The sequence below is a fragment of the Convolutriloba macropyga genome, chromosome 6 (assembly GCF_964194025.1).
Source record: "Convolutriloba macropyga chromosome 6, txConMacr16.3, whole genome shotgun sequence".
Lineage (NCBI taxonomy): Eukaryota > Metazoa > Xenacoelomorpha > Acoela > Convolutidae > Convolutriloba > Convolutriloba macropyga.
Window position 1 is genome coordinate 37,081,265 of NC_134473.1, and position 27,455 is coordinate 37,108,719.

General features: G+C 34.0%; 1 protein-coding gene across 1 annotated transcript; it reads left to right on the forward strand.

Moving 5' to 3' along the window:
* Nucleotides 1-196: 196 nt before the first annotated feature.
* Nucleotides 197-27,064, forward strand: LOC142340962 (protein phosphatase 1 regulatory subunit 36-like). The gene is made up of 7 exons (XM_075391761.1): nucleotides 197-861; nucleotides 6,019-6,199; nucleotides 7,940-8,101; nucleotides 13,383-13,531; nucleotides 20,713-20,840; nucleotides 21,289-21,431; nucleotides 26,623-27,064. Exons 1-7 carry the CDS (start codon nucleotides 705-707, stop codon nucleotides 27,038-27,040), a joined length of 1,338 nt encoding a protein of 445 aa, XP_075247876.1. The 5' UTR covers nucleotides 197-704; the 3' UTR covers nucleotides 27,041-27,064.
* Nucleotides 27,065-27,455: the final 391 nt, after the last annotated feature.

Sequence of the window (27,455 nt, forward strand, 5' to 3'; positions counted from 1 at the left end):
GTTTTTATGGCTGAATACTTGCATGACTTTTCTTAACCATGTCGAATCAGTATCGGGCACAGATGGTAAATAGTGCACATATGGCAAATAATCCACTGGGCATCAATGTTGATGACAATAGACAGATTTGAAGCAATTTTTTGTCAATTTTAATCCGTTTTCAAAACGTATCATTTTAAAATTGCCACAACGTACAGGAATAACACGTAGCCACCGGCACGTGCGTTTAAACATGTACATTTGCATACTACTGTTATCAAAAATGTGCGCCTTTTATGTTAACTATTGAGCAAGACTGTGCATGTGCAGCATTTAAACTGATATACTTGATCTTATGAAGATTATCCGGATTTTGAGAACAAAAACAATGATATAACAATAATATATGATCTTCAATCATTTCACGACCTGACAAAAACATCTTCAATGAGTTAATGTGACAATATGATACGATTGATAAGAATATAATATTTTTGTGAGTACTCACTGTTTGAGCCCGTATATTTTAACTTTTTCATTATTTTATAGGTAATATTTTAGTTTATTATTCTTGCTAACCAATATTTTACTTGTAATCTAAGTATTGTTTATAATTTGTTTTGGATAAACTGTTATCAAGTAGGGCATTACCTAAGTTATCACTTGTAATTTTCCAGTTCGTTAGTTCACTTCAACTCTTTTATTCCTGAACATTTAATCGAACAATGGAGATGGCAGCCGAACCCGTTAAGCTGGGCTACTCTATAGGGGGAGGAAACAACAGTGGTCTGTTCGCAGGAGTAGATGGAGATCACGTGACCACTCTTATGTCCTCTGCGATGCCAATTGAGGGCTACTGGGAGTGGAAAGACAACTCCACAGGTATTGAGTTTTCCCGTTAAGAGGTGATACGCAAAATTATCTATCAGAATTTTTGTAAATATATTCGGGACTCTTTCCTTCACCCCAGTAGACAAAGCTTCAAAATCTGATAGTTTAACAACACACACACAAACACACACAAACACACACACACACAAACACACACACACACACACACACACACACACACACACACACACACGCCCCCCCCCCCCACACACACACACACACACACACTCACACAGACAAACACAACCCCCCCCCCCCCACACACACACACACACACACACAAACACACACAAACACACACACAAACACACACACACACACACACACACACGCCCCCCCCCCCCCCACACACACACAGAGAAACACAACCCCCCCCCCACACACACAAACACACTTACATACACACAGACACACACACACACACACACACACACACACACACACACACACACACACACACACACACACACACACAAACACACACACAAACACACACACATACACACAAAGACGCGCACACTCACGCACAGAAACACACACAAACACACACTCACACACAGACCCACACACACATACACAGACACAAACACACACACACACACACACTCGCCCACCCACCCACCCACCCACCCACATAAACCCACACACGCACTCACACCCACGCATCCACGCACCCATCCACCCACCCACACACAAACACACAGAAAAACACACACACTTACAGCCACACATACACACATGGACATACACACATATACGCACACAGACACACACACAGACACATACACAGACAGAAAATCACCCACACAGACGCACACAAACACACACATACACACACAGACACACACACACACACACACACAAACATACACACACACGCGCACACACTCACACACTATCCAACCACGCACACATTCGCACACACAGAGAAAAAACACACACATACACCCACACTCAGAAAAACACAAACACACACGCACCCCCACGCATACACACACGCACACACACAGAGGTAGGCAGACACATACACAAAACACTCACAAAAAACACACTCATAGTCACGCACACACGCACACACACACACATTTACACACACCACTTTTAATGCAATACACGTAATGAGTCAATCAATGTATGAGAATTTTTTCACGATGGGGTTGGAAGGATATAGTTAACGTTTATATCTTGATTGGAGATATATTTCTGAGTATAGTTTGATTGGAAGGGGGAGAGAAGGTTCAATGTGAGAGACTCAACATTTTCAGTGGCACTATCAAAGATAAATTACGCGCCATTATTTGTTTATTTGTTCATTATTTTTCATAATTTCCAATCATCTTGGGAATGATTTCCTGCGGCCATCAAGATTTCTGATACAAAAACTAACTGTTCGCCACCTCTCTGCTAAAATTTCGAGATTGACCTTGAAAACAGAATGCGTTTTCATCTTCGTGATATTTCATGAATTTGAAGTTAAAAAACGTTCTCTTGGCAAATAGTAACTTTACTTCCAAAAAACTTGGGACAAAATAACAGCACCTCCAAACCTATCGATTATACTTCTGCAATCAATTAGAACGTGAAACTTTCTCTACCAACCGGGTCGAGGTGCCGCCGCCATTCAACGCAAAATTATGTAAGATAAGCGGTGAATGCGGAAATTCTTGTAAGATAAGCGGTGAATGCGGAAATTGTTGTAAGATAAGCGGTGAAGGCGGTAAAATTACACAAACCAGGCGGTGAATGCGATGAAAAAAACCTTTATCGCCTGGTAGCAATGAAATTACAAAATTTCACAGCTGAATTTAGCGGTGAAATTACATAAACTCATGGCTTCGAAAAAAGTGTCACAATTATTTAAGATAAGCAGTGAATGTGGTGAAATTACACAAATTCACCGCTCAACTTAGTGGTGAACTTACATAAATTCACCGCTCAGAAAAAAATTGTTAAAATTGTGTAAGATCAACAAAAAACGCGGTGAAATTAATCGGGAGTAAGGGAAGAATTGTTAGATTTTAGCCTCTCACTTAAACTAACCCTTATTCTGACATCTTTTTGACACTTTTTCTAATCGGTGAATTTATGTAATTTCACCATTAGAGTAAGCGGTGAAATTACAAGAAATCACCACTTTTCACCACTAAAACATGTAATTTCAACGCAAATCCTACAGAAGAAAGTAGGAAGAGTTTGATTTATATTCAAAACAAAAAACACTAGAAGTTAGTGAGAGATGGCACAGTGGAAGAAGAGGTGGAAAACATGCAGGAGGTGAGAGGTTCGAACACTTGTAAGGGCGGTGAAATTACATGTTTTAGCTGTGATTTGTGGTTAATTTTTGTCACATCACCGCTTACTCTAGCGCTGAATTTGCATAGTTTCACCGCTTTCACTGCATTTCATCGCAAAATAATGTACAAAGTTTGTGGTGAAAAAACTGACTTTTCACCGCTTAACTTACATATTTTTCCGATTTTTTTCTCGACCCGGGCAGGTATCATTTGGTCCAACCACTTTTAAGGCCATGAGGTTCACTCACCGACGATTTAGCAGTATTGGGAAAATGTGGTTCAAGAAGACCAATACAGAAAGTAACTAAGCCGTCATGAAATTTTTTGTTTCCTCAAACTTTTAGTTTATGTCAACTAATGTTATAATAAATTAAGTCATTAAAACCAAAAAGCCAAAAAGTCAATGTCACATAATTAGATTTATTACATGGCCAGTGTCTGTTAAGGCAAATTTTAACAAACTTTGCGTTTTGTGGCAAAAAAACATTTTGCCCTGCAATTAGACTAAAAATTTTTTATCCGAATTTTATTAGTAACTGTTTGAGATGAAATTCAAAGACCTAAGTGTTCGTGTGAACAGTTCTATGCGTAATTTTAAAGCCAATGATAGTCTTCTTAATTCACAATTACTATTGAGAGGGACATGTCTGAAATTAATCACCAGTTAGGCTTTCTTTAATTTCTGTAATTAAATATTGTATCCATGGGAAAGGAGTGCTTTTAAGCAAATTTGAACTAAAATAGCCTCGTGTCACTCTTTCCACACACGCTTAAAACTATAATCACAAAAATTGGTCTTAAAACACGGAACTTTGTAGACATTGGTCACTAGATAAAAAAGGGCAAAATATTTAGTTCATGATTGCTATGCTGCACAGGAAAAAAATGCAAAACCCATTTTTTTTGCGCTGCTACCTAACAGTGTTTTGCACTTTTATTTGTAGAGAAAGGTACTCTTTTTAAAAGGGGTGTCAAAAATTTAAGTATGATTTTACTCGAAACCGTTATAGTTTAAAGTATTCTTGTTTTTGCATTAGTACATATCTCTCCCAAAAATACAAAAAAAGACTTTCTCCTTTTTCATGAAAAAATGGATAAGATATGATTTTTGAACCTTTCCCCCGTAAAAACTTAAAAGCGACGAGGATCTAATTACAGCAGTGCTGGAGCCACAAAAATACCTGTTTTTATTATGTTGGATAAATTATATTTATCTAGTTTTAATTTCCAAGCTATACCATGAAAAAGTTTGCCTGTTGACACATGAGAGAAGCATCTAAGAAGATTGAATTAAAAATGTCCAATAATCGATTTGGTTGAGAAATTTTCTTTCTGAGCAGTGCCATTCTTCCTGCAATGTTGAATTGTGCTCATGTCATCATTCGTATATAAGTAGTAGCAAAAGAAAATGTATTATAGCAAAAAACGCCTAAAAGTTTTTGAAATAGGATAAAATTTAGGGATTTTGTCCTAAATGGAAAAAATGTGTTCTTTATCATAATCAGCAGTACCAGCTGTTTAAGAAAAACAATTTATTGAGATGATTAATGTCAAGCTCGCAAAGGGGGGTAGGGGTGCCCCGTGCTAACCGAGCTCTGAGTGCGAACATATTATCGATCTGCTTGACCTCGCCCATACATGCAGATTAATCTGGTGTGCTCAACCCATTCCAGTTTTTTTGGTCTGGTTCATAGCTAACCTGTTATCTTTTTTGTCTTTTAGTACTAAGTTTTGTTGAACTATAATAACAAAAATTGGTCTTAAAACACGGAATTTTGTAGACATTGGTCACTTGATAAAAAAGGGCAAAATATTTAGTTCATAATTGCTATGCTGCACAGGAAAACAATGCAAAACCCATTTTTATTTGCGCTGCTACCTAACAGTGTTTTGGACTTTTATTTGTAGAGAAAGGTACTCTTTTTAAAAGGTGTGTTAAAAATTTAAGTATGATTTTACTCGAAATCGTTATAGTTTAAAGTATTCGTGTTTTTGCAATCGTACATATTTCTCCCAAAAATACAAAAAAAGGTATTCTCCTTTTTCTTGAAAAAATGGATATGATATGATTTTTGAACCTTTCCCCCATAAAAACTTAAAAGAGACGAGGATCTAATTACAGCAGTGCTGGAGCCACAAAAATAGCTGTTTTTATTATGTTGGATAAATTATATTTATCTAGTTTTAATTTCCAAGCTATACCATGAAAAAGTTTGCCTGTTGACACATGCGAGAAGCATCTAAGAAAATTGAATTAAAAATGTCCAATAATCGATTGGTTGAGAAATTTTCTTTCTGAGCAGTGCCATTTTTCCTGCAATGTTGAATTGTGCTCATGTCATCATTCGTATATAAGTAGTAGCAAAAGGAAATGTATTACAGCAAAAAACGCTTAAAAGTTTTTGAAACAGGATAAAATTTAGGGATTTTGTCCTAAATGGAAAAAATGTGTTCTTTATCGTAATCAGCAGTACCAGCTGTTTAAGAAAAACAATTTATTGAGATGATTAATGTCAACATCGCAAAGGGGGGGGCTGCCCCGTGCTAACCGAGCTCTGAGTGCGAACATATTATCGATCTGCTTGACCTCGCCCATACATGCAGATTAATCTGGTGTGCTCAACCCATTCCAGTTTTTTTGGTCTGGTTCATAGCTAACCTGTTATCTTTTTTGTCTTTTAGTACTAAGTTTTGTTAAAATTTGCTAAGATTCACTTAAAATTGTGCAAAAACGACTCAAAAACATGGCATCCATCAGCAAATGGTTTTTTGGTTCACAATCAACTGGCATGCATAACTTTGTAAAATTCAGATGTATCGAGACAAGCTAGATGTTTGCTTTTTGTCGTTCCAGGGCTAAAATACGTGCCCCATTCCCATCTAGAGAAGAGTCGTAACAAATCCCTCCGTGGAGGTGGTGGCACAGGTGGGACTGGGGGAGGAGGTTTCACGGGCAAAGATGCACTGGTTGAAATGATGAGGAAACAGGGCATCCGCATACCTGGACAGCCTATTGCTATGCCCAACCTCTCCAGGTAATGATTAACTCGTAGAATTGAAGTAAACTGAAAAGTATATATACAAAACGGACATATATTATTGACGAGTGTTGTCATGAGTGGAGTTGTATAAACAGCTGGCTAACGTTTTGAAAAACTTCCTCGGCATAAAATTTTGTTTAATAACAGAGTCATGCTCAAGTCTTACCGCTCAACATCTGAAGTGGGTTTTAAATAAGCGATTTTTCAGAGCAGGTCGAATTTTCTGAGCTATCATTTTCTAAATTGAACTTCATGTATTTATGCTGTTCTACGCTATGATAACGTCAAATTTTTCGGCAGTTGGTCTGTGACGTTCAGAGCACTTTGAACACAGGCCATTTCGTAAGAAATAAATCCCGCGGAAAAACCCCCAGGGAAAAAAGCTCATTGTAAACTAGAATTTTTGTCGGGATAATTTGTTCGGTTGTAATACTTTCATATCAAGTCCCACGGACCGAAGCATGGCCAAACGCGCTAAATCTGCAGCTCTTTAATAGTCAAGTGGGGGTTTGTTTCCGTGCGAGTTTATTTCCTATCTAAAATTAAGTGTGGTTTTTTCCGTGGATTTTCCGTGGGTTTTTCCGTGGTTTTTTAAACCGCCTGGAAATTTGATCAGAGGTTATTCCAGTATGGTTGGATCGGATGAAAAACAACTATGGTATTCTGATTTTGTCATTAGTGGGCGTGCACTCCCAGGCTGATGTGTCAGACCCAAAGGGGATATGTCCAGACAGGCCCAGACGGAAAGTGCTTATGTCCAGACCGTCCCAGACTCAAAGTGCCCATGTCCAGACCGTTCCAGACGGAAAGTGGCTTTGTCCAGACTATCGTGCGTTCAAAACTTTTCGTGCGTTCTTCGTGCGTTCAAAGGCAAATATGTCCAGACCATCCCAGACCGAACCGGTATATGTCCAGACTTTCGTGCGTTCTTATCCAGACCATCGTGCGCTCCAAATCAAATTCGTGCGTTCAACGCCAAAATTTTAGTGCGTCCATGTCCAGACCATCGTGCGTTCATGTCCAGACTTTCGTGCGTTCACCAGACCGAAACAAATTACATCCTGTGGTGCAGTGCTATTCCTTGAAGATGAAGACAGAGAATGTTCCAAAATTCCACAAATCCAGATATTTAAGGTTTATCAAAAAAATTGTTTTTAAATCACTTTTTCTATACGATTGAGCGAAACCCCACTCCCCCCAACCTAGGTTTTTGAAATCTTTTCGTAATCTACTTTCAAATTATACTTGCATTTTCTCAAAAAAAAAATCAGTTGGATGCAAGTGAAACTGGAAAGTGTTGAAAGGAGACAAAAGTAAAGAAAATATCAGAAAATTTTATTTTGGGATTTAGGCAAAAAGTTTTTTTTTGGTTTCTCCATTAACAAACTGTTTTGCGATTTCATATTTTTCTCTATAACTTTGTCTGAAATTTGAGATAAATCTTTGCTAAACTTTCTGATTGTTTTCAATTATTTCATTGTTATCTGCGGGATGCATCGTAGGTGTAAAAATAGTGCCATCGATTTGCAGCACTTTTTTAATATATTTTCTCCAGACCATCGTGCGTTCATGTCCAGACCATCGTGCGTTCATCCGTGTTTCCAGACCGTCTAATTTTGAACGCACGACACCCCCTTCGTGCGTTCATTTCGGTCTGGACATATCCGGTTTCGGTCTGGGACCTCAGCCTGGGCTTATAATTGTGAGCTGAAGGTGAGGTTGGGGTCTTTTTAGGAAAGAGACTACAGTTGAGAGTGATCAGAAGGTGACATTGGACAATGTGAAGGAGGTTGCCCTCATGCAGAGTGAGGTCTCTCTCACTGCAGAGTTCTCACATCTAATCAACTCACACGCATTCCACACATTCTTAGTCAGTCTTCTCAGATACTTCAACGAGTAAGTGCGCTGCGAGAATTGACAATACCTAGCAAGCCTAATAAAATCACGAAGAAAATTATCGTGCGAAATAACACGCTTAATTTTTTGCGTAATTGTAATTTTTTATGCTATACTAGAATGTTGGGATAGACAAGCAACTGTTTGATTACGTGCTTCCCTTACACTGTCGTCAAAAGTTGACGTTAAAAATGCAGCAAAACTACAAAACAGTCAGACTGTCTTTCAGTGGAGGTCAACTATTTTTGCTGTCAGCTGGTAAAAAATTATTTACATGCGGATCTCAGCAAAACTCAGCAGTATCATATATATTACAAAAATTGACGTTAGTCAAATATCAATAATCATTCTTCGGAAATAAACACGAATTCACCTGGTTTTATTACATCTCAGTCGAACTGCTGACCCAATGAAAATATGCGATGCACTAGGCTTTGACATGCTCGCTTTCCTTTCTACATTTTGTCATGTTAAAAGATGACTGATGTGCAATTTTTTCCTATCAAGTGTTGATCAGTTCAAGGATTTTGAGCTCCGTGGAACATCTCTTTCCGAAAGAATGACGACGAATACAAATAAATGGTTCAAAAAGAGGCCTCGTAAATCATCGTTGTTTACAACTTACAACCATTGAGATGGTTTTTACAGGGCCTCGTAGTTTGACCAGAGACTGTCGTAGGTCCTTGTCACTTGACAAGAAGGCCATGCTCCCTGTGACGTCCTGTCTACCCAAAAACTATTTCCTCTGCTACAATGATAGCAACGAAACGTCGCGAAATTCTTAACAAAGGCTCATAATCAAAACGAAAATGATCTGTTGTCAAAAATATTTCGTCCTCGTTAACATATCTGATGTGTTTCAAAGATCTTTTATTGTACTACTTCTCTGTTTCTGTAATGATGGTTTAAAAAATTCACTAATATTTGGTCAATATCATGAGCGGTTGGAGACTTTGGCTTTCGTCTTATTCATATTTCATCGTTGCTGAGAAAAATTTGTTTTGTTTTTACTTTTAAAGTTGTTTGTTTCAAGTGATTGTTCGTTCTGTCTTCTTCAATGGTATAAACAACCTTTAGCCACTTGACAACATAAACCATAAACACGGAGGCTCGGTAATGTTCAAACGCACATAATTTTCCGACCCCGCTCATCCACATTCTTGACTTACTTGGCCACCAAATAATGAAGAGATAGAAAACTTTCAAAACCATATACATCATTCAAAAACCACTAATAGAATAAAATAATAGAATAAAAATAAATCTTTACAAAATCAAACTTGCTTCACATGAAACCTAAACAACGCAAATTAACCAATACGTCATTTGAAAAAATATGGGACCTGTCCTCAATCGATTGTGTAACATTTCGTCAAAAAAGAGCAAACAGGGGCGAAGTTCAAAAATACGTTTCTACTTTTAAAAACAATTAATTTCAAAGTAATTATTATCATTAGAAATTAGCTGAAATCACTAAAGTATTCAAATATATCTCCGTGGAAGCAATTAAGACTTGTCATTATCCAGCTTGCGTCATATGATTTTAAAAAAAGAAAGAAAAATACCGGCAAAATTAAAAAGTTCTATTCAACTTTGCGGAAAATGGCAATGAAGCCGTTAAAAGTAACAACTTGTCACTGTGAGCATTAGAAATGTTCAATTATGCAATATTGCAAAGCCAATGAGACAAATACTATTACGTTTCAGAAAAAAAATCAAAAACGTTTAAAATGTACAAAAATAAAAAATCTCAAACATTATGAAATCTCGTAGTAACAGTAGTCCTAAAGCCGATAAAAAAATATGTGAAATTGAAACTAGTACCAATAGTATTTATAGCTCACTGGAAACAGGCTGTGACTTGTATTTACATAGACTAAGCTACCAATCGATTGAAGAAAAATTCTTAATTGCGAATCTCGAAAATATGAATATGTCTCTGAAAACAAATATTTTCCAAAGTCATAGCAGACACAAAGTTTCAACCAAATGATATGAATCAAATTGCAACATGCAAAAAAAACCAATGGGGCTGGTGATTATTGAGACTAAGTTACGAGACTACGAAAAAAAACAAATGCAGGCAGAAGCCAGATTTTCACAAACAATTTTACAACACCGCAGTGTTCAAGGCGTTATATTTATAAGATTCTATCTGCAAAAACTCTAAATCATCACTTGGTTCCCATCTGAATATCGGGTCTACCTTATAAAAGGACTACGGAGAATTGACAACAAAAGGAAACACAGAAATTGAACACTGTAAAAATCTCAACTTTTATGTGAAATTAAATGGTCCAAGTCATCAGCCAAAATATATAAGCAACAGAGAAAAAAATTCAAATCAATATAAGTAATGGAGATCAGCCCTGATATTTCTGCGTGGCTAGGAAAACAATCAATTGTTCAAATGGTTGTGAAAAATATTAATTATTAAGAAAATTTTTTCAGTATATCAAAAATAAATAACGCTTTTTGTATAATTATCGAACATAAATTTGGGAAAACTGGTAAAATGATTATTCCAGATAACTCCTAAACCATTGGAAATATAATTAGTTCTCTTTCTCAGCTTAAAATGTATTTGAACCCAGTTTTAAGATGTATACTTCCAGCAAATTTAAGGAAAGTGGGCTAAAAGAACCCTTATTGGATCCCATTTTTGAAGAAAAAAGATAAATTTTGAGAAACTCATAATAAATTGTGGCGAAAAAACTCATTTTGGCGATCAAGCAATTCGGTAGCCCTCCTCTATCCTTAAAGACAATGTTACTCCCACTACCTTAACAATTCTAACATATTTTAGCAAAATTGACTAAAATTTGATCAAAAATACGGAAAACGTGAAAAAAAACAACAGATCATCGTCTCCTATGCACAAACTTTTAAACCTCGATAACTCCCAGTGAAAAGCGAACATTAAAAAAATCATTCTATTTCTATAATCTTCGCTGGACGGGCTTTTTAATGATAGCACTCACAACTCTCTACGATGATTGGATCGATCGGCCAAAATCGACTCAACAAAAAACCAATTTGAGTATATAGTCCCCCCCTGAATAAAAGGGGCCGGAACAATAAATGGTAATGTCCTAATTCATTAAGAGTTATGGATATCAAGATTTAATGGTTTAATTGGTTACCTTTATAAATGAGCGGAACACATGCAAGAAAAGAAGTAGAATAACTCGATGTTTTAATTGGGAGAAAATCAAATGTTTCCTTTCCACAACTAAGTTTCAGATTTGCACTTAAAGAATTAGAAAGTTTTTCTAGCTTTTCTGTACGTAACAAGCGTGCATTTTGTTGTTTGTGGACTGAACGGAACTAATTTTAAACTTTATACTTTATTGGAAATGACGGCCACCATTTTGCCAAACTGTATTTATGTTCGCACTCATTTTTTAATGCTGTCACAATCTTTTTAGATTGTTTCCATATAATTTGTAGAAGCAAAGTTGTATATGTTTTTTTTGAAGTAGTGCATTTGATTTCTTACGATAACAATTCTTTTACAACTAATCGTATTCCATTTGGATTTTCATTTAATAAGTCACTTTCAAACAAATTAAATGCATTCATATTTTACGTTGAAGTAGACATCACATTGATAATATCTAATGACTCTGCGCTACTCAGAACAAACAAATGTTTTTTTTTCATAGGTTATTGAAGATTTGATTTGCAACAGCTAATATCTACCCGAAACTTTTGTCAAATAAATTTTTCGGTAATGGGAAGAAATCTGTTCCAAAATTTAGCACTCTCATGTTCCAAAAGGTGAAATCAAGAGGAGTCAGAAAATTGTTTTTCTTGACTGTTCTCCGTATATAAAACATTTAAAACACCAGGATACTAAAGGCAGTGATGTTGAACAAAGTTTTTCCCAATCAAGCGTTGCAAAAAAAATAAAATAAAAATGTTTATGCCCTTTTCCATATTACCATAAGATGAGGAGTATTGCAGAAGTGTCTTTTTTAATCAATTTTTTTGTTGTGAACTTTGAACCGGGAAATAAAACGCAACAAAAAAAATGGAGTTGTTTGGATATCGAAAGAAACTGAAGATTGGAGCAAAAAGAGATTGGTTTATTTTGTTCATACCGCTGTTTTCGAGAGAGCAGGAAATTAAGGTTAAGAAAATTTCTGTAAGGAAGTTAAATTTGTTGTTGAAATGCTGCTTTTTAAACCTTTTCATAAATTTTTTAAATTTATTTTTTTATTGAGGGGTCTGTTTATGAAATTAATATATTTTTACAGTCGTTTTGATAAGGGTTGGAGACTTTCGATTAGTTTGCAGATATAAAATAAATTTTAGACATTTTTTGCATTTTGTTTTGTTCTGCTTTTAGTAGGAATTGAAAAAAATGATTATTACATACTTGTTAGATACCATTATTACTTATTGCAAATTTCTTAGGTACCAGTTCAGTAAAGTTTTGTTGTCTTAAATTATTTTTCATATGACAAAAATCTTGAAATTTTTAATTTTTCCTCCAAATTTTTTCGCAGTTCTTCAATTTTGTTTAACCTAAGTCAAGTATCTTAACCTATAATGACTAGTCTATTGTTGTGCGAGCTTTCTAATCATCTCATTTGCTTAACCGAAGTTTTCTTTGGTTTTAGGTGCCCTTGTAATATTTTAATTTTTTAAAAATTTTTCTTGTCCAAGTTGTTTTTAAAAAGTTCTTTTTTCATGTTTTGACATCAGATCCTTTTTTGTAATTCTTACGAGTGGTTTATAGGTTGTAGTCTTTTGAGTAAGCTGTTTTTCTGTTTTCTTCCAATTTTTTTCGGAAAACTTCTTGCTGTCTTTTCTTTCATTTTGTTTATCTTCTCTTTTTGAGATGTCATAAGCTGTGAGACACTCTTTGAGATGAAAAACAACTTGGCTTTTTTTTAACCCAGCGATGCTTTGCAAAGCCGAAACCTTTTTTCTAATTTTGTTAATAGAGAAAAAGTGAGACTCTGAGGGACATAGCTTTGTCTTTCCTTCCTACCCATTTTTTTGAATTTCTTCCTAAATGAAATGAAACTTCGCTTATGGCTGTGGATATCCTTGACAAAATTTAGTTTTCAATTCTACTGCCATGACATGATTTTGACTTGTTTGATCAAAAATTCTAAATGAGACTCGTTCCGGTCCAAATTAAGATTCATGTTTGTTTCTAATTACTTCGTCTCGCTGTTTACGACCCTAGCTTAAAACAAATATCCTTGTACATTAATTATAGCTCTTTTACGAAAGCACATGTGATTTTGTATGTTGTATTGTGGTGTAGGTATCTGAAGATAGTGGAGATAGACAACCAGCCGAGGGGTATGGTGGCAGAGATGAGTGCAGTGGAGAGAAAGGCCAGAGAGGAGGCCAGTCGGAATCTTCACTCCTCTGAAAAGACACTCGGATTCAACTACTCTATACTAATACTCGGTCTGTATCAATACTCAGTATTATCTCATTTATAGCTTTCTCATGGGCACACAACAAAAAGAGGAATGCATGAACGCACACCCACAGACCCATCCACGCACAAACACACAAACACACACACACACACACACACACACACACACACACACACACACACACGCACACACACACATATCCACACAGACACACGCACACAAACGCACGCACGCACGTACACGCTTAATCTGAATAACAAGTTATAGTTTCTTTGGGATTTTCAATTAACTTGTAGAGAAAAAAACTAGTACATTTCCAACGGAAATATGATTAAACGGAAATGTAGAAATCTCTGAAGTTTTTAAAATCGAAACACAAATTCTATTCGATGACACGATCATCAAAAGCAGGAGTGAGGCGTGGGATGTTACTATCTCGATTCCTGAAGTAATTTCATCAATTCGACTTGATGATATCAATGTAATAATGAGAGTTTTTCGAATAATTACGAAAGAAATGAGAAGACTACAAGACCAATCAGTTCTGAAATCTTATTAGGACATTTTGACGAATTAATATCTAGACAAACAAGGCGGCTCGTTAATGTGCGTTCGCACATGATGTTCTGACCCGAGCTCATCTACATTTTTGACTTAATTGTCAACCAAATGAAGAGATAACAAAAATAGATGTTTGAACTTAAAAAAAAAATGCTACATTTTAAGTTAGTAAAACACACTAAATTCTATCTCGATGAAACAGCAATCATAAGTTTCATTCATGTGACATCAATAACTCATCACAATAAGTCGTATGGCAACGAAAAATACATCAAAACCACGAAATTTTTGAGAAAACCCATGGTATCAAAGTCAAAAAATTCTACAGCTTTCAACGGAAGGCTTTTAATACGCTAAATTATGCCTAGATGATGTGACGACTAGGATGTTTGTCATTCAAAATTTATCAATAGGACATTACAACAAGTCATTGACTATGAAAACAACAACAAAAACAGGCAAACTCCAAAAGTTCGATAGAAAATTGAGCGAAGAAAGTGTCGAAGCTATTTAAACCAAAAGCTTTTTTCTCTGGAAACTTTTTCAACGATCCATTGAACGCCTTCATTAAGCCAATGGGAGCTATCAATATTAGGAGAATGTAATACGATTTCAAAAGGAACCAAAATTACTTAAAAAAATCCAAAAATTATAAAAATTATGAAAACTCGTGCACCGAAGTAAAAAAAAACCAATAGTTAGAAGACAAAACCGCTAACTAGATAAATTGTTGCTGATGTAGAAAAAAATTGGTTCTGTCATTACCGAGACTGACTTACAATCCACGAAAATAAGCTTAAGATTGATTTATGTTCAAAAAATATATATATTTTTAAAGTCTTAACAGCCATTAAACTCAAAAGCTTTCATAGGAATTCAATGAATACGCTCAGCTATGCCACGATGTGAATACAAGGATGTTTATGATGCCTAGGTATTCAATAAGACATCACAATATGTCTTATGACTATGAAAAAAACAACAAATACAGGCAAAAACCAAATTTTCTTTAGAAAAATGGGAGAAGAAAGTGTTGAAGCCAATTAAACCATATTTTTTTCTGAGAAAGTTTTATCTATGATCCTTTGGACGTCTTCACTAAAGGAAGATGTAGCCATCAGTATTAGGATGACGTGATAAGATTTCAAAATGAACCAATAAAACGAAATGTCCAAAAAAATTTTGAAAAAAATTTGAAATCTTGTGGCATTGAAGACGTATAACCAATAGTTATTTGATAAAGCCACCAATGAGTTTAATTTATGTTGCAGTGGTATGAAGGAGTTCAATTCTATTTTTACTGAGACGAACTTACAGTTCACAAAACTAAGTTTATGATTTACTAATTTTTAAAAAAACTTTCGAAAATTTATTTTCAAAGTCTTAACAGCCATTAGCTGTCCACTCACAGCACTAGATAGGTTCACTTAATGCTCATTAGCAAAACTATTGCACCTTTAGTCAACACGTTTATGCCATAGGATTATAAAACTTTAGTAAAACTTCAAAAATAAATCAAAATTTCATTTGAGATTACGAAATTTGAGATACGAGTCCAAAAAAAAAACATGAGCGATCCCTTCGAAAAAAATTTTTTGTTCATTGGGCTTCGTTTGATCGTAAAAGAGGTTTGTCATTAACGGAACTTCAATATTAAAATTGTCTAGTAGTCTCTAGGTGACTTGAAAAAACAAAAAAATTGCAAAATTTTCTAAAAAAAGAGCTCCCAAACCTAATTCGAATTTTTTTATATATTAAACTTCCCTCTAAGACTAGAACTAGTATTTATTATCTCCTTTCGTCTATAAAAAACCTAAAATTGATTTACTTTTTGGCGTGAAATCTAGTTTTGAATTAAATTTTTCGCAGAAAAAACGTTAATTCGAAAGAAAATTACGGTAAAAGTGAACAAAAGTGAACCAAATATCCAGTGTTCACATGAAACTTTCAACCTCGATAATTCCTCGAAAAAAAACGAAATTCAAAAAAATCTTTTTAATTTCGAATTCTACGCTGGACGAGCTTTTTAATGATACCACGCACATTTCTCTACGATGAATATATCGGTAGGCCAAAATTCACGGAACAAAAAAAAACCATTTGAGTATATAGTTCCTCCCCCCCCCCCACAAGTGGGGTCGGAACAATTAATTAATAATTAATTAATTAATAAGTACTCGGTGCATAATCAACTACAGACAAAGTATGGTTATTTGGTGATTAAACTAAACTGTGCTGGATTGAAAAAAGTTGTTTGGATGAATTTTAAAGGGATTAGAACCTCACATCATCAAATACAGAAATTTCAACACGTATTATGAATCAAGTTTCAAATTTTACTGATCATGGTTCCTATAGTCAAACTAGAGTACTTGAAGGTCAAATTTTTTCGCCACCGGCATAATTTGATGTTTTAATAGTGATTTAAGATCAAACTTATGCATCAAAAACAGACCTAAGAAAACTGATTAGATAAAAACAAACAGAATTACAACTGAAAATCAAAATTTTGTCCCAAACTATTATTTCAAAATTTGAGTTGATTTTAGGAAAGCAAAGGACAACTTCTTAGAAATGCCAAAGACACAAATATATAAAACGACTAAATCGGCACTTTATATAATTTGGAAAATCAAGCGTGACTGCCACACAAAAGAAAGCAACAATAAACGATTTAAATTCCAAAGAATGCGACTCTTCAAACTTTCAATGAGCAACCCACCTGAGCAAAGGCATAAAATGTTCAAGTAGCAAAAATTTGTTTGATCGGAAACTAAACGAAGCACACAGTGAGTGTTGCTATTAAATTCACCAAGTGACCCCCAAATACAAATCAGTGAAAACGTGACAGAAAAAGAATTGGACTAAAATTACCTTTATCAGTTAAAATCAATCTAGTGGCACAAACTTTTGAAAAGATAAAATAAGTATTGTAATTTGCTTGAAGATATTATTCCAAGAATTATATCTATACAGTGATGTTACAGATGATTTTATTTTCACAGCAAGCACCCGAATAGAATTTTGCGCTGCAGTTAGATCCCTTGATAATAATAAGTCTCCTGATCCAAAAAATTTTCCTAATTGGAATGACAAAGCTTCTAAACTTATAATAGTAAACCATTAGAAATCGTATTTAACACTCGTATATGAAATTACTCTTCTAAAAAGTTTAAATTTTGTTTTTGTCGGTTCAGTCTCAACACACGATTTCAGTACAAGGAAAATTAAAAGGTATAGATTGATTTTACTTCCTCGAACGTAAGGAAATTTTTTTTTTGTAAATTTTGCGCTCAAATGATTGAACCAAGGAATGAAGGCGGTCCAAAAAAATCAATGACAGTGAATTCTGATAAGAAGTCATAATTTGTCATCACTCAAAGCCCGAATGTATAATCATGATATATTTGAAGAATCAGGTGCTGTTTTCTTTCATTTTGCAGAAAATTTCAACCCAAGATTGCGCTATAATTTTAAACTAAAATTTAAACGCTAATGGTTTTTGATTATAACTCCGAAGCAATATCTGAGTTTTTCTTGCTAACGAAAAGTATTGAGCGAAACCTGTAGAAGTTTTCCTAGCGTAGACGTTGAATTACAATGAATTTATTCGATGAACATTCTTTTCGCTCTCAGATTTTACGCACATCAATGACAACAATAAAAAGTACATCAATGATTTCAACAAAATTTTCGGTTGGCACAGGATAAAGTGTGAATATCAAGAGCAGAAGCGGATGAGTGCCTCTAACAAAACACACTAAAAACAAATACTAAATGGACCAGTTCACTAATTTTCTGCGCACAAAAATTTTTTATTTACTGAAGTAATTCTGGTTGGAAGACAAATATAACCGAAAAGCAAAGCAAGCACTGGTGAAATGCGATTGAATCAAAAAGGTGCTCAAATACATGTCTCTAATTTAAGAGCTGACATCTTTCTGGAAAATTTCTCTGTGTTTATAACGCTAAGCTTGGATGAATGACTTTGGCAACAAAAATTGCAGACTAAAATAACTTATCATATCAAAAGCAAGCGAAAAAAAATACTTCATCAGCGGTACAAACATCTCTAAATTCGTAAAATACAGTAGCAAAAAAAAGTATACACTAAATCAATATTGTATTTATCATTTTACATTTGTAGCTACTCCAGGGTTTACTTTCATAAAATTCCTAATCTTCCAATCCTGCATTAAAATATTGTTTCTAAAATCAGTAAAAAAATAATTTTAAAATTAGATTTGTAAATTTTAACCAAACAAAGGTCAAGACATTGGTTTCCTGAACGCACGATGATCGCACAAAAATTTTTGAACGCATAAAGTATTGATATGGGTGCTTTTCGTCTGGGACGGTCTGGATATATCAACTTTTGGTGTGGCATCTCAACCTGGGGCTTCTTTTTTAACCTGATTGAAGTCTTGTCTAGCAAACAAGATCTAATAATGTATTCGTTGGCTAGCAATAAGACCCAACATTATCAAATAATTTTCTCTGATGTTGTTGGAACCTCTCGTTGTGCAATATGTTTTCTTGTTATCTTCCTCGAATTATCCATACTCATTGCGCAGTCCACAAGCGACTCCGCTCTGATTGGTCTGTTTAAGTTCTAAAACTATTAAGCTAATGTTAACTTCACATGGCGCATTGTTTCAGTTCCGGAAACTCCAATAACGGATATTGACTGTATTAATTTTTTGAAAGCAAAAAACAATCCTTTAAATGGGAAACATCTGTCGTCAGCTATCACAACCAACCACTTCAGAGATTTCTTCATCAGTATGGAAAAAACTCCAAACCATTCAGTTAGATGTGACACAAAATATATTCTTTTTTCACATTTGAGATTGTGCAGCCCATTTTATTTGTTCTTTTGCAGCAACTAAAGTGTAACCCGTATTCGCAGCCGTTTTAAGTAAATTGTCTGATTGCAGCAATAACTAAAAGCTATATCCAGCGCGTTCAAGAGTCCAAAAATTTAACTTTATTTGCAGGTACTCTGAGCAGACTGACCACTTTCTCCTTATATGGCTGCAATTAAATGCTTATCAAGAAATCTGCTGTTCTCCTTAGTAGAGTGGAATCATTTTAGTTTACGTTTTTTGTGTATAGGTTTAAAGTTACCAGAGCGTCATCAAATGGAGTTTGTGCAAAAATTTTTGAAAAATAAAAAAAGTATTGTAATTTGCTTAAAGATAACATTCCAAGAGTTATATTTATACAATTATGTTACAGATGATTTTGTTTTCACAGCAAGCACCCGAATAGAATTTTGCGCTGCAGTTAGATTCTTTGATAATGATGAGTCTCCTGGTCCAAAAAACTTTCCTAATTGGGCTGACAACGCTTCTAAAACTATAATAGTAAACCGTTAGAAATCGTATTTAACACTCTCGTATATGAAATTGTTCTGCTAAAAAGTTTGAATTTTGTTTTTCGTTGGTCCAGGCTTAACAATCGATGTCAGTACATGGAAAATTGAAAATTATAGGTTGATTTCACTTCCTTGAACGTTTAGAAAAAATTTTTTTGTAAATCTTGCGTTAGAATGATTGAACCAAGGAATGAATTCAGTCCAAAAAAAATGAATGACTGTGACTTCTGCTAAGAAGTTATAATTTTCCATAATTTAAAGCCCTAATAATCTTGATATAATTGAACAATCAGGTGCTGTTTTCTTTCGTTTGGCAGAAATCTTCAACCCAATATTGCGCCAGATTTTTGAAAAAATTAAACCCTAATGGTTTTGATTAAAAATCCTAAGCAACGTGTGAGTTTTTCTTGCTGACAAAAAGTATTGAGCAAAACCTGTAGAAGTTTTCCTAGCGTAGAAGTTAAATAACAATGAAATTGTAGAAAATAATTCTTTTGGCTCTCATATTTTCAGCATATCAATGACAGCAATAGAAAGTACATCAATGATTTCAATAAAGTTTTTGGTTGGCACACGATAAAGTTTAATTACCGAAAGCAGAAGCAGATGGTTGCCTCTGACAAACCATACTAAAAAGAGGTACTATATGGAACAGTTCACTAATTTTCTCCTGTGTGAAAATTCTCCTGTGTTTACAACGTTAAGCTTGGAAGAATGACTTAGTATAGAAAATTCCAGACTAAAACAACTTATCATATCAAAAGCAAGCGAAAGAAAAATTCTTCATCAGCGGTATAAACATCTCTAAATTCGTAAAATACAGTAGCAAAAAAAAGTATACACTAAATTAATATTGTATTTATCATTTTACATTTGTAGCTACTCCAGGGTTTATTTTCATAAAATTCCTAATCTTCCAATCTTGCATTAAAATATTGTTTCTAAAATCAGTAAAAAATATTAATTTTAAAAATAGATTTGTAAATTTTAACCAAAGAAAAGTGAAGACATGGGGTTTCCTGAACGCACGATGATCGCACAAAAATTTTTGAACGCATAAAGTATTGACATGGGTGCTTTTCGTCTGGGACGGTCTGGACATATCGACTTTTGGTCTGGCATCTCAACCTGGGGCTTCTTTTTTTACTTAATTGAAGTCATGTCTATGCATTTTCTCCATATATGGCTGCAATTAAATGTTTATCAAGAAACCTGCTGTTCTGCTTAGTAGAATGGTATCACTTTTAGCTAACGTTTTTTGTTTATAGGTCTAGAGTTACCAGAGTTGCATCACATGGAGTGTGGGAGGAGCAGAGTTAGTGCACTGCACAAAGACAGAGCTCTATTTGAGAAAATGTACCACTTCTGCGCCTATGTTGTCTGGATATGCTTCAAGGTAGATATGATACAATATATTAATGCAAGAGCAGTTTTATTGAAGATTCAGTTTGTTTAATGACAGGAATATGTCCCAACGTGCAAAATGTTCGGGTCAGATATCGCTAAGCACCACCTTAGCCTAGCGAATTCTATACAAATACGCACATACAGAATACGAGAAATATGGGAGAGAAATTTGTAACATACAAACAAAAACCAAAATGCGCCTTTTCCAGTTCTTAAAAAACGTGGCTCGATTGTTCATTTCTCAAAATTATTCCAGTACTAGTTGCAATTGACAGAAAGGCTCAATGAAAGTTTTGTTTCACTTAATATGATTTTAAGTTTTCTGGTCGTATTTAATAATTATATGCGTATCTCTATTATCGAAAATGCTAATTGAATTTCTTCATAGGGCAACTTTTTAATTGGTTTTTTAAACAAGAGTCATTTGCTGTATTCAGAGACCGAATATGGACTCAGTTAAGAAAGAGATGGGCCGAATTCTGAAAAGTGACCACTTCAATTCCTATGCGAGGACACACGCGGCTGCAGGTCACACTACCTTCATGGACAGAGCCAGAATGTCCGAAACTTCATACTTAAGGTGGGAACGGTATATCATCATTCGAAAAATTTGCGGAATAGTTTTTGGATTCTATGCCAGAATTCTGTTCCATATGGCCAAACATTCTAAGACCGTGTAACGATTACGAAAAATTCTGCTGACGAGAAAATTTTTTGTTTAAGATCTGATAGGACTTCCTCTGAGACAGATTTTCTTCTGACTAGAACTGTGTTGGTATAAAACCAAACGAGACATCTTTTATTTGGCTTAGCGCAAAAGTGGTAACACCAGATGCTAGGAAAAGCGGTCGCAAAACTGTAATCAGATTATAGGAGAAAGAAAATATCCAGAAATTTATAAAGAAAAAGAAATACTCTGGTTAAAAAATTTTGTTAATTTGTCTAGTAAAATTATAAGATAAGAAGAACTTTTCTTCATCATTTAAGATCACAAAATTTATAAAATATAGAAGATTTGTAGAATAAGAACTCAAGAGGCTTCAGAACACAAAATTTGAATTCTACATATCAAGTAATCTTTTAAAAATAAAATATGATCTTTTTTTTTCAATGAATGATCAAATATTTTTTTATTTCGCCCAGATCTCTTAACATCTTGACGACCATTTTGGTTTTCTTAAAAAACGTCAGATTATAGATCCTGAATTTCTCGGATAGCATTACTATTTGTTCCAATTCTTTTTAAATAGGGGTTGCAATTTTATACTAGCTTGGTTTTTTTTTGCGAAGAGACTTTTTTCATTTTTTAATGAAGAAATATAAATCTTTTTATAGATTTTTTTCCTTTTTGTTTGATTTTCAAACTTCAAATGCATTTATTCATTTATCAAATGCATTAAAAACAGAAAATTCCAAAAGGAAGAGCGATATAAGTTAAAATGTTTAAAACGAGACAAATTACGCATTATGTCACTCAGCTGGTCTAATTTTCTGCTCTCCATGAACTAATTGTTTCTAAAAATGTAAAGGTATGTCAGCCAAAAATAAAACCTGACAAACCTATTTTCTGGAAACATTTTTATATTGAATGTAATTTTTAAAGAAAAACCTGACACGTTTTTTCAAATTTTATTCTCAAGCTTCATAGATCTTAGTGTAAAGAAAGTCATCATTGCACGCTGTTGTTTCAACCCTAAATTTTGTTTATTAAATAGTGGTTAGTAATTTTATGTTACCCAGTTTTAATTGTCCAGTCGATCGATACCATTGCCGAGAGATACAACAGCGGCACCATTAATAAACACTTCTTACCATTGAAAAATAAATCGCTCGTTGAAGAGATATTTTCGAATTTTTCTTTTTCCGAAGAAAATTTTTCATTGTCAACATTTGCACATGAGTGACCTCCTCTAACTTCTAACTTCTTCTACTAGCTTATCTAATTCTGTAGATCTGGTATATAAAATCAACCGAATTTTTGGAAAAAATTGGAAATTCTGGCTAATTTTCCAAAAAGTATAATGTTAAGATTTCAACGAAAAAACTTGCTTTTTTAAGAGCTACCGATGGCCTCCAAAATTGAGGTTAGATAGAGTTATCCAAAGCGAATTGAGAACAACCTCCGATTAATAATTTCAACTGAACACAAAAATCAACAAGGAAGCTCGGTAATGTGCGATCGCACATAAGGTTCCGACCCCGCTCATCCACAATTTTGGCATAATTGTCTACCAAATGAGGAACAGATAGAAAACCCCAAATGCGTATGAACAATGATAGTTTTCAACGCAAATAACTCATTGAAGTAAAAAATGCCGCATTAAATTGATATGAGATCAGTCATTATTAAGAAAGCAAGTCAAAACGAACGACAAAATCAAAGTATTTTTTAAAAAAATGGTGTGTAAACGCAAAGATAACCTCCCAAGAAAATAACTCGTTGAAGTAAAAAATGAAGCATTAGATTGATGAAATGCCAAAATTAAGAAAACTAGTCAAAACGAACAGCAAAATCAAACAACAACAACAGACATTAGTTAGATCAAAAAAGTTATGTCCGTTTTAAAAAACAAAACTTAATAATAAAGTCAAAATAGAGCCAGAAAAAACTGAAACTAAACAAAATAACTTGTAATTTACCAGAAAAGATTTGAGACTAGTCCATAATAAGGCATGGTAACGATAAGACAATAAAGAACAAAAAACAGAAAATTTGAAAAGTTCTCTTCTTTTTTTAAAAACAAAAAATTTCAAAGTATTAAAAACAACTACAAAAATCAACTTAAAAATCCCATAAGTTTACGATTTCCAGTGTTTCTGAAAATGGGAAATGAGAAGTGTCGGTATTCAAACTTTTTGCGGTTACAAAAAGAACAACAAATAGACAACAAAAAGTCACGAAAAATTTGGCCAGAAAACGCTATCGAAGCCGTAAAGCCAAGCTTTGGCCCTCAAAACATGATCGATTGCACCTTCTTCGAACATCGATAAGGTTTATGAGACTTCTGATTAATGAAACCAGTTAACAATTAGACAAAAAAGAAGAAAGGCAAAATTAAATCATAATGGTTTTAATTTAGTAAAAAAGTTTCCAAAGTTATGAAAGCCATTAATTACAAAAAGAAACAATTGAATAGGTTCGTTTATTCTTGAAAAAGAAACCTTGAGACCAGCAATTATCCACAAAATATCTTGCGTCTACAAAAAACCTAAAACATGACAAAAATCAAAAATTAACTTACTTTTTTTGTGAAAAACAGGTGTCGAAGCCAGTAAAGTCATAACGAACTCTTTTAAAACATTAGATTTTGTAACACCAATCCCTTTGACACCTTTCTTGACAAAAATATTGTCATATTTGGCCTGCAAATAACGAGACTAGGAAACAAACAGACTATGAATAATAAGTGATTTTTTATTTTGGAAAACAATTGTTTTCGAAGTCATGAAAACCATCAGCTATCTACTAATATTAGAAGATCGGCCCCAAAAATTCTCCATGAGAAACCAATGAAGTGGGTAAGTGTACAGGAAATTTCCTAAGACTAAAAAGACAATGTAAAAACGATTGTTAAAGACAAAAATAAAAAGTTCAATTAAAATCTTTGAGAAAGTATTGTCGAAGCCGTTAAAACCAGAGTCTATATCCTTAAGGATTTTAATATTATTCATTGTGTCTTATTTTGAACGCCAAAATTGAGATATATGAATTGTCAATAACGTGATGATGTGACAAAACTAGAAAACGTGAAGAAAATGCAAACACCTGGAAAAAAATTATGAAATCTAGTAGTATAAAAGCCAGAAAACCATAATTTTAGGTAAAAAACCGCGATAAATTTTGAATTTTAATTGAATGAAAAGTAGAAGCATTCTTTGATGGCTGACACTAAGCTACAAATTGACCAAATTAAGAGAAAAGTGGAGACAAAGTTCAATAAGCAATTATTTTTTGTAAAAATCAAATAATTTTGAGTCAAAACGACCATAAGCTTTCAAGCAATGAACTAGATGCAAAATTTGGAGCTAACTAGAAATTGAATAGATTTATCTCTAATGAGCTTTGACGAAATGTTCTGTTATTTAATTAAAATAAAGAAGATCATATTTTTTTTTATAAAAAAGACAGACTGACTACAATCAGAATTTTTTTTGGCTTGTAACATTCCAGGATTGGTCCAAAACTAGCTCTGCTAATGCTGTTTGTCCATTAGAAACACTTAATTTTTCAAATATTGTACATATATAGGTTTTTTGTTATTTAAAAAATCAAAATCAAATGCTGCGTTTTTGATATTCAACGAGTAAAGTTAGCAAAAAAACTGCGAATTCTTAATTACGGAGCACTCGCAACGGAAATTCAAGTAATTAGAGCCCCTTTCTGAGTCTACTGAGATTGTCTTTGTGGTGTTTGGATGTGTATTTCTTGCAAATTTAATCAAAATGGACTAAAAAAACTTACTTCTGGCTATTTTTGATGAAAAAGTCTGACTTTTGAAATATTTAGCCAGAATTTTTGACAAAAAAATTAAATAAAAATAGCAGACAATATTTTTTGCCTTTAAAAATAAAATCAACAACACTTCGTTAAAAAAATTTAACAAATTTTAGCAAAATTAGCAAAACTTTAGTCAAAAATTCCGGAAAATGTGAATAAAATCGACTGAATTCACTCTATTTTCTCAAAAGTTTTAACCTCGATAACTCCCTGTAAAAAACAAAAATCACAATAAATTCTTTTACTTCCAAATTCTACGCTGGACAAGCTTTTTAATGATACCAGTCTCAACTCTCTACGATGAATATATCGATTGGCCAAAATTGTCTGAACAAAAAAACCATTTGAGTATATAGTTTCTCCCCTCTCAAAAGGGGTCTGAACAAAAATGTACGCTTGAAGTCAGCACTTTCTGACAGAATAAAACGCTAAGCAACATCTGAGACCTAACACTCACTTGAAAGTTGCTTATGGTTTTCCTGGTTGTCAGAATCAGAAAAAATACATGAACAAAGAATTGCTTTTTTTTGTAGAAAATTAAGACTAATTTCGTTTGCACAAAATTCCTTTTTTATACTTTATTACCATCATAATAGTCTGGTTGTCAATCGTAAGATCTGGTTTTGGTTTATTTCTTTCATCAATAGCTGCATTGTCTTTTTGTTTCTCTTAAAACATGATGTATTGACGGTTAAAAAATTGCTTGGTTTTATATAAATTTACCATTTTTTTCAAATTTCGGGGAAATAATTTTAAGTCCTCCCAGCTAGTCGCATTATTCTCCCAATGTAATCAAATGTCATATCAAAACGAATTCTCTATAAAAAGGAAACGAAGTTAACGGGGCCTTCATCAAAAAACGAAATAATGAATTGAATAGTCTGAACCCGCAGAGCCCATTTGCAGATATCATACACTTAAACAACTTTCTAATTGATCTTATTTACCGTTGTTAAATTAAATGTTCTTTTATTGCGCAAGTTCAAACGATTTTACTAATTAATCAATTTCAGATAATTAACACCTATAACTTTAACAATTTTCGCTCCTTGTCTTCAAAATTAGTCAAAGCTAGAGACACTCATTTCAAATTCGGATCATAATTACTAAATTCCGAGAAAATCCGAAAAACTAGCAAAGTACAAATCAAACCATAGGAAACAACTCCTTTTCTTACTATAACAAGATTAATGTAACTAACATTTGACAAACATTTTATGATATGTAATCTGCAACAACTAAACTAGTTCTTCAATATTTGGTTGCATTTCAGAGCAACCGCAGAGGCCAACAAAGCGCGGAAGGATTTGGTCAAAAAAGCTCCAATCAAATCAATTGTCGGGGAAAAAAGCCCAGTGTTGCGATCCCTCTTTCCCTCAACGAAAGAGCAGTCACTTTGGCTATTTGACAAAATTGATGTGGAAACCTTGCGGCGGAAAGAACTGGAAACCCAAGGCGATGACAGTCAGCATAAACGTGGACACCACTTCAAGTCACGTGACCTGGGAGATGAAAAACTGGGAATCATTGGAGAGAGTTTGAAAAAGTTTAATTCAACTACTTTGATTCCAGTTGATAAAGAGAAGAAAGGAGAGAAAGATAAAGAAGAAACTTTAGATCAGACAGATGTCAAAACTGAAATGAACAACAGTCATGATCATGAATTAGATCACAATCAAACCGAAAGTTAATTTCTAAAAAAATTTTAAATTTTGGATAGTTCAAACATCCTCTGAGGTATTTGTCGCGGAAATGGGTCAGATAATTTAGGTTTATAGATATTAGGATTCAATTAACCGAGAAATTAAAAACAGATACTTATTAAAAACAACTTAGACCACGCAGTGGACTCGGATCGTTTTTTACAGCATAAAAGCCAGAAAAACTAACTCTTTTGACTTTTTGTGTCGGTGCTAATAGCAGTGAAAACAAATTTTAAGGGAGCTCAAATACAATAGAAACTTCGCAATCTTAATGGAGCACTCTAGAATATGAGAGAGAGGTTGTCAGCATACATGTAGGCATAAAATCCTATTATTTAAGCAGATTATTTTAGGCGGCTATATGGCTCGAAAAGCTCCGAACTTGCCGAACATCATGTGAAAA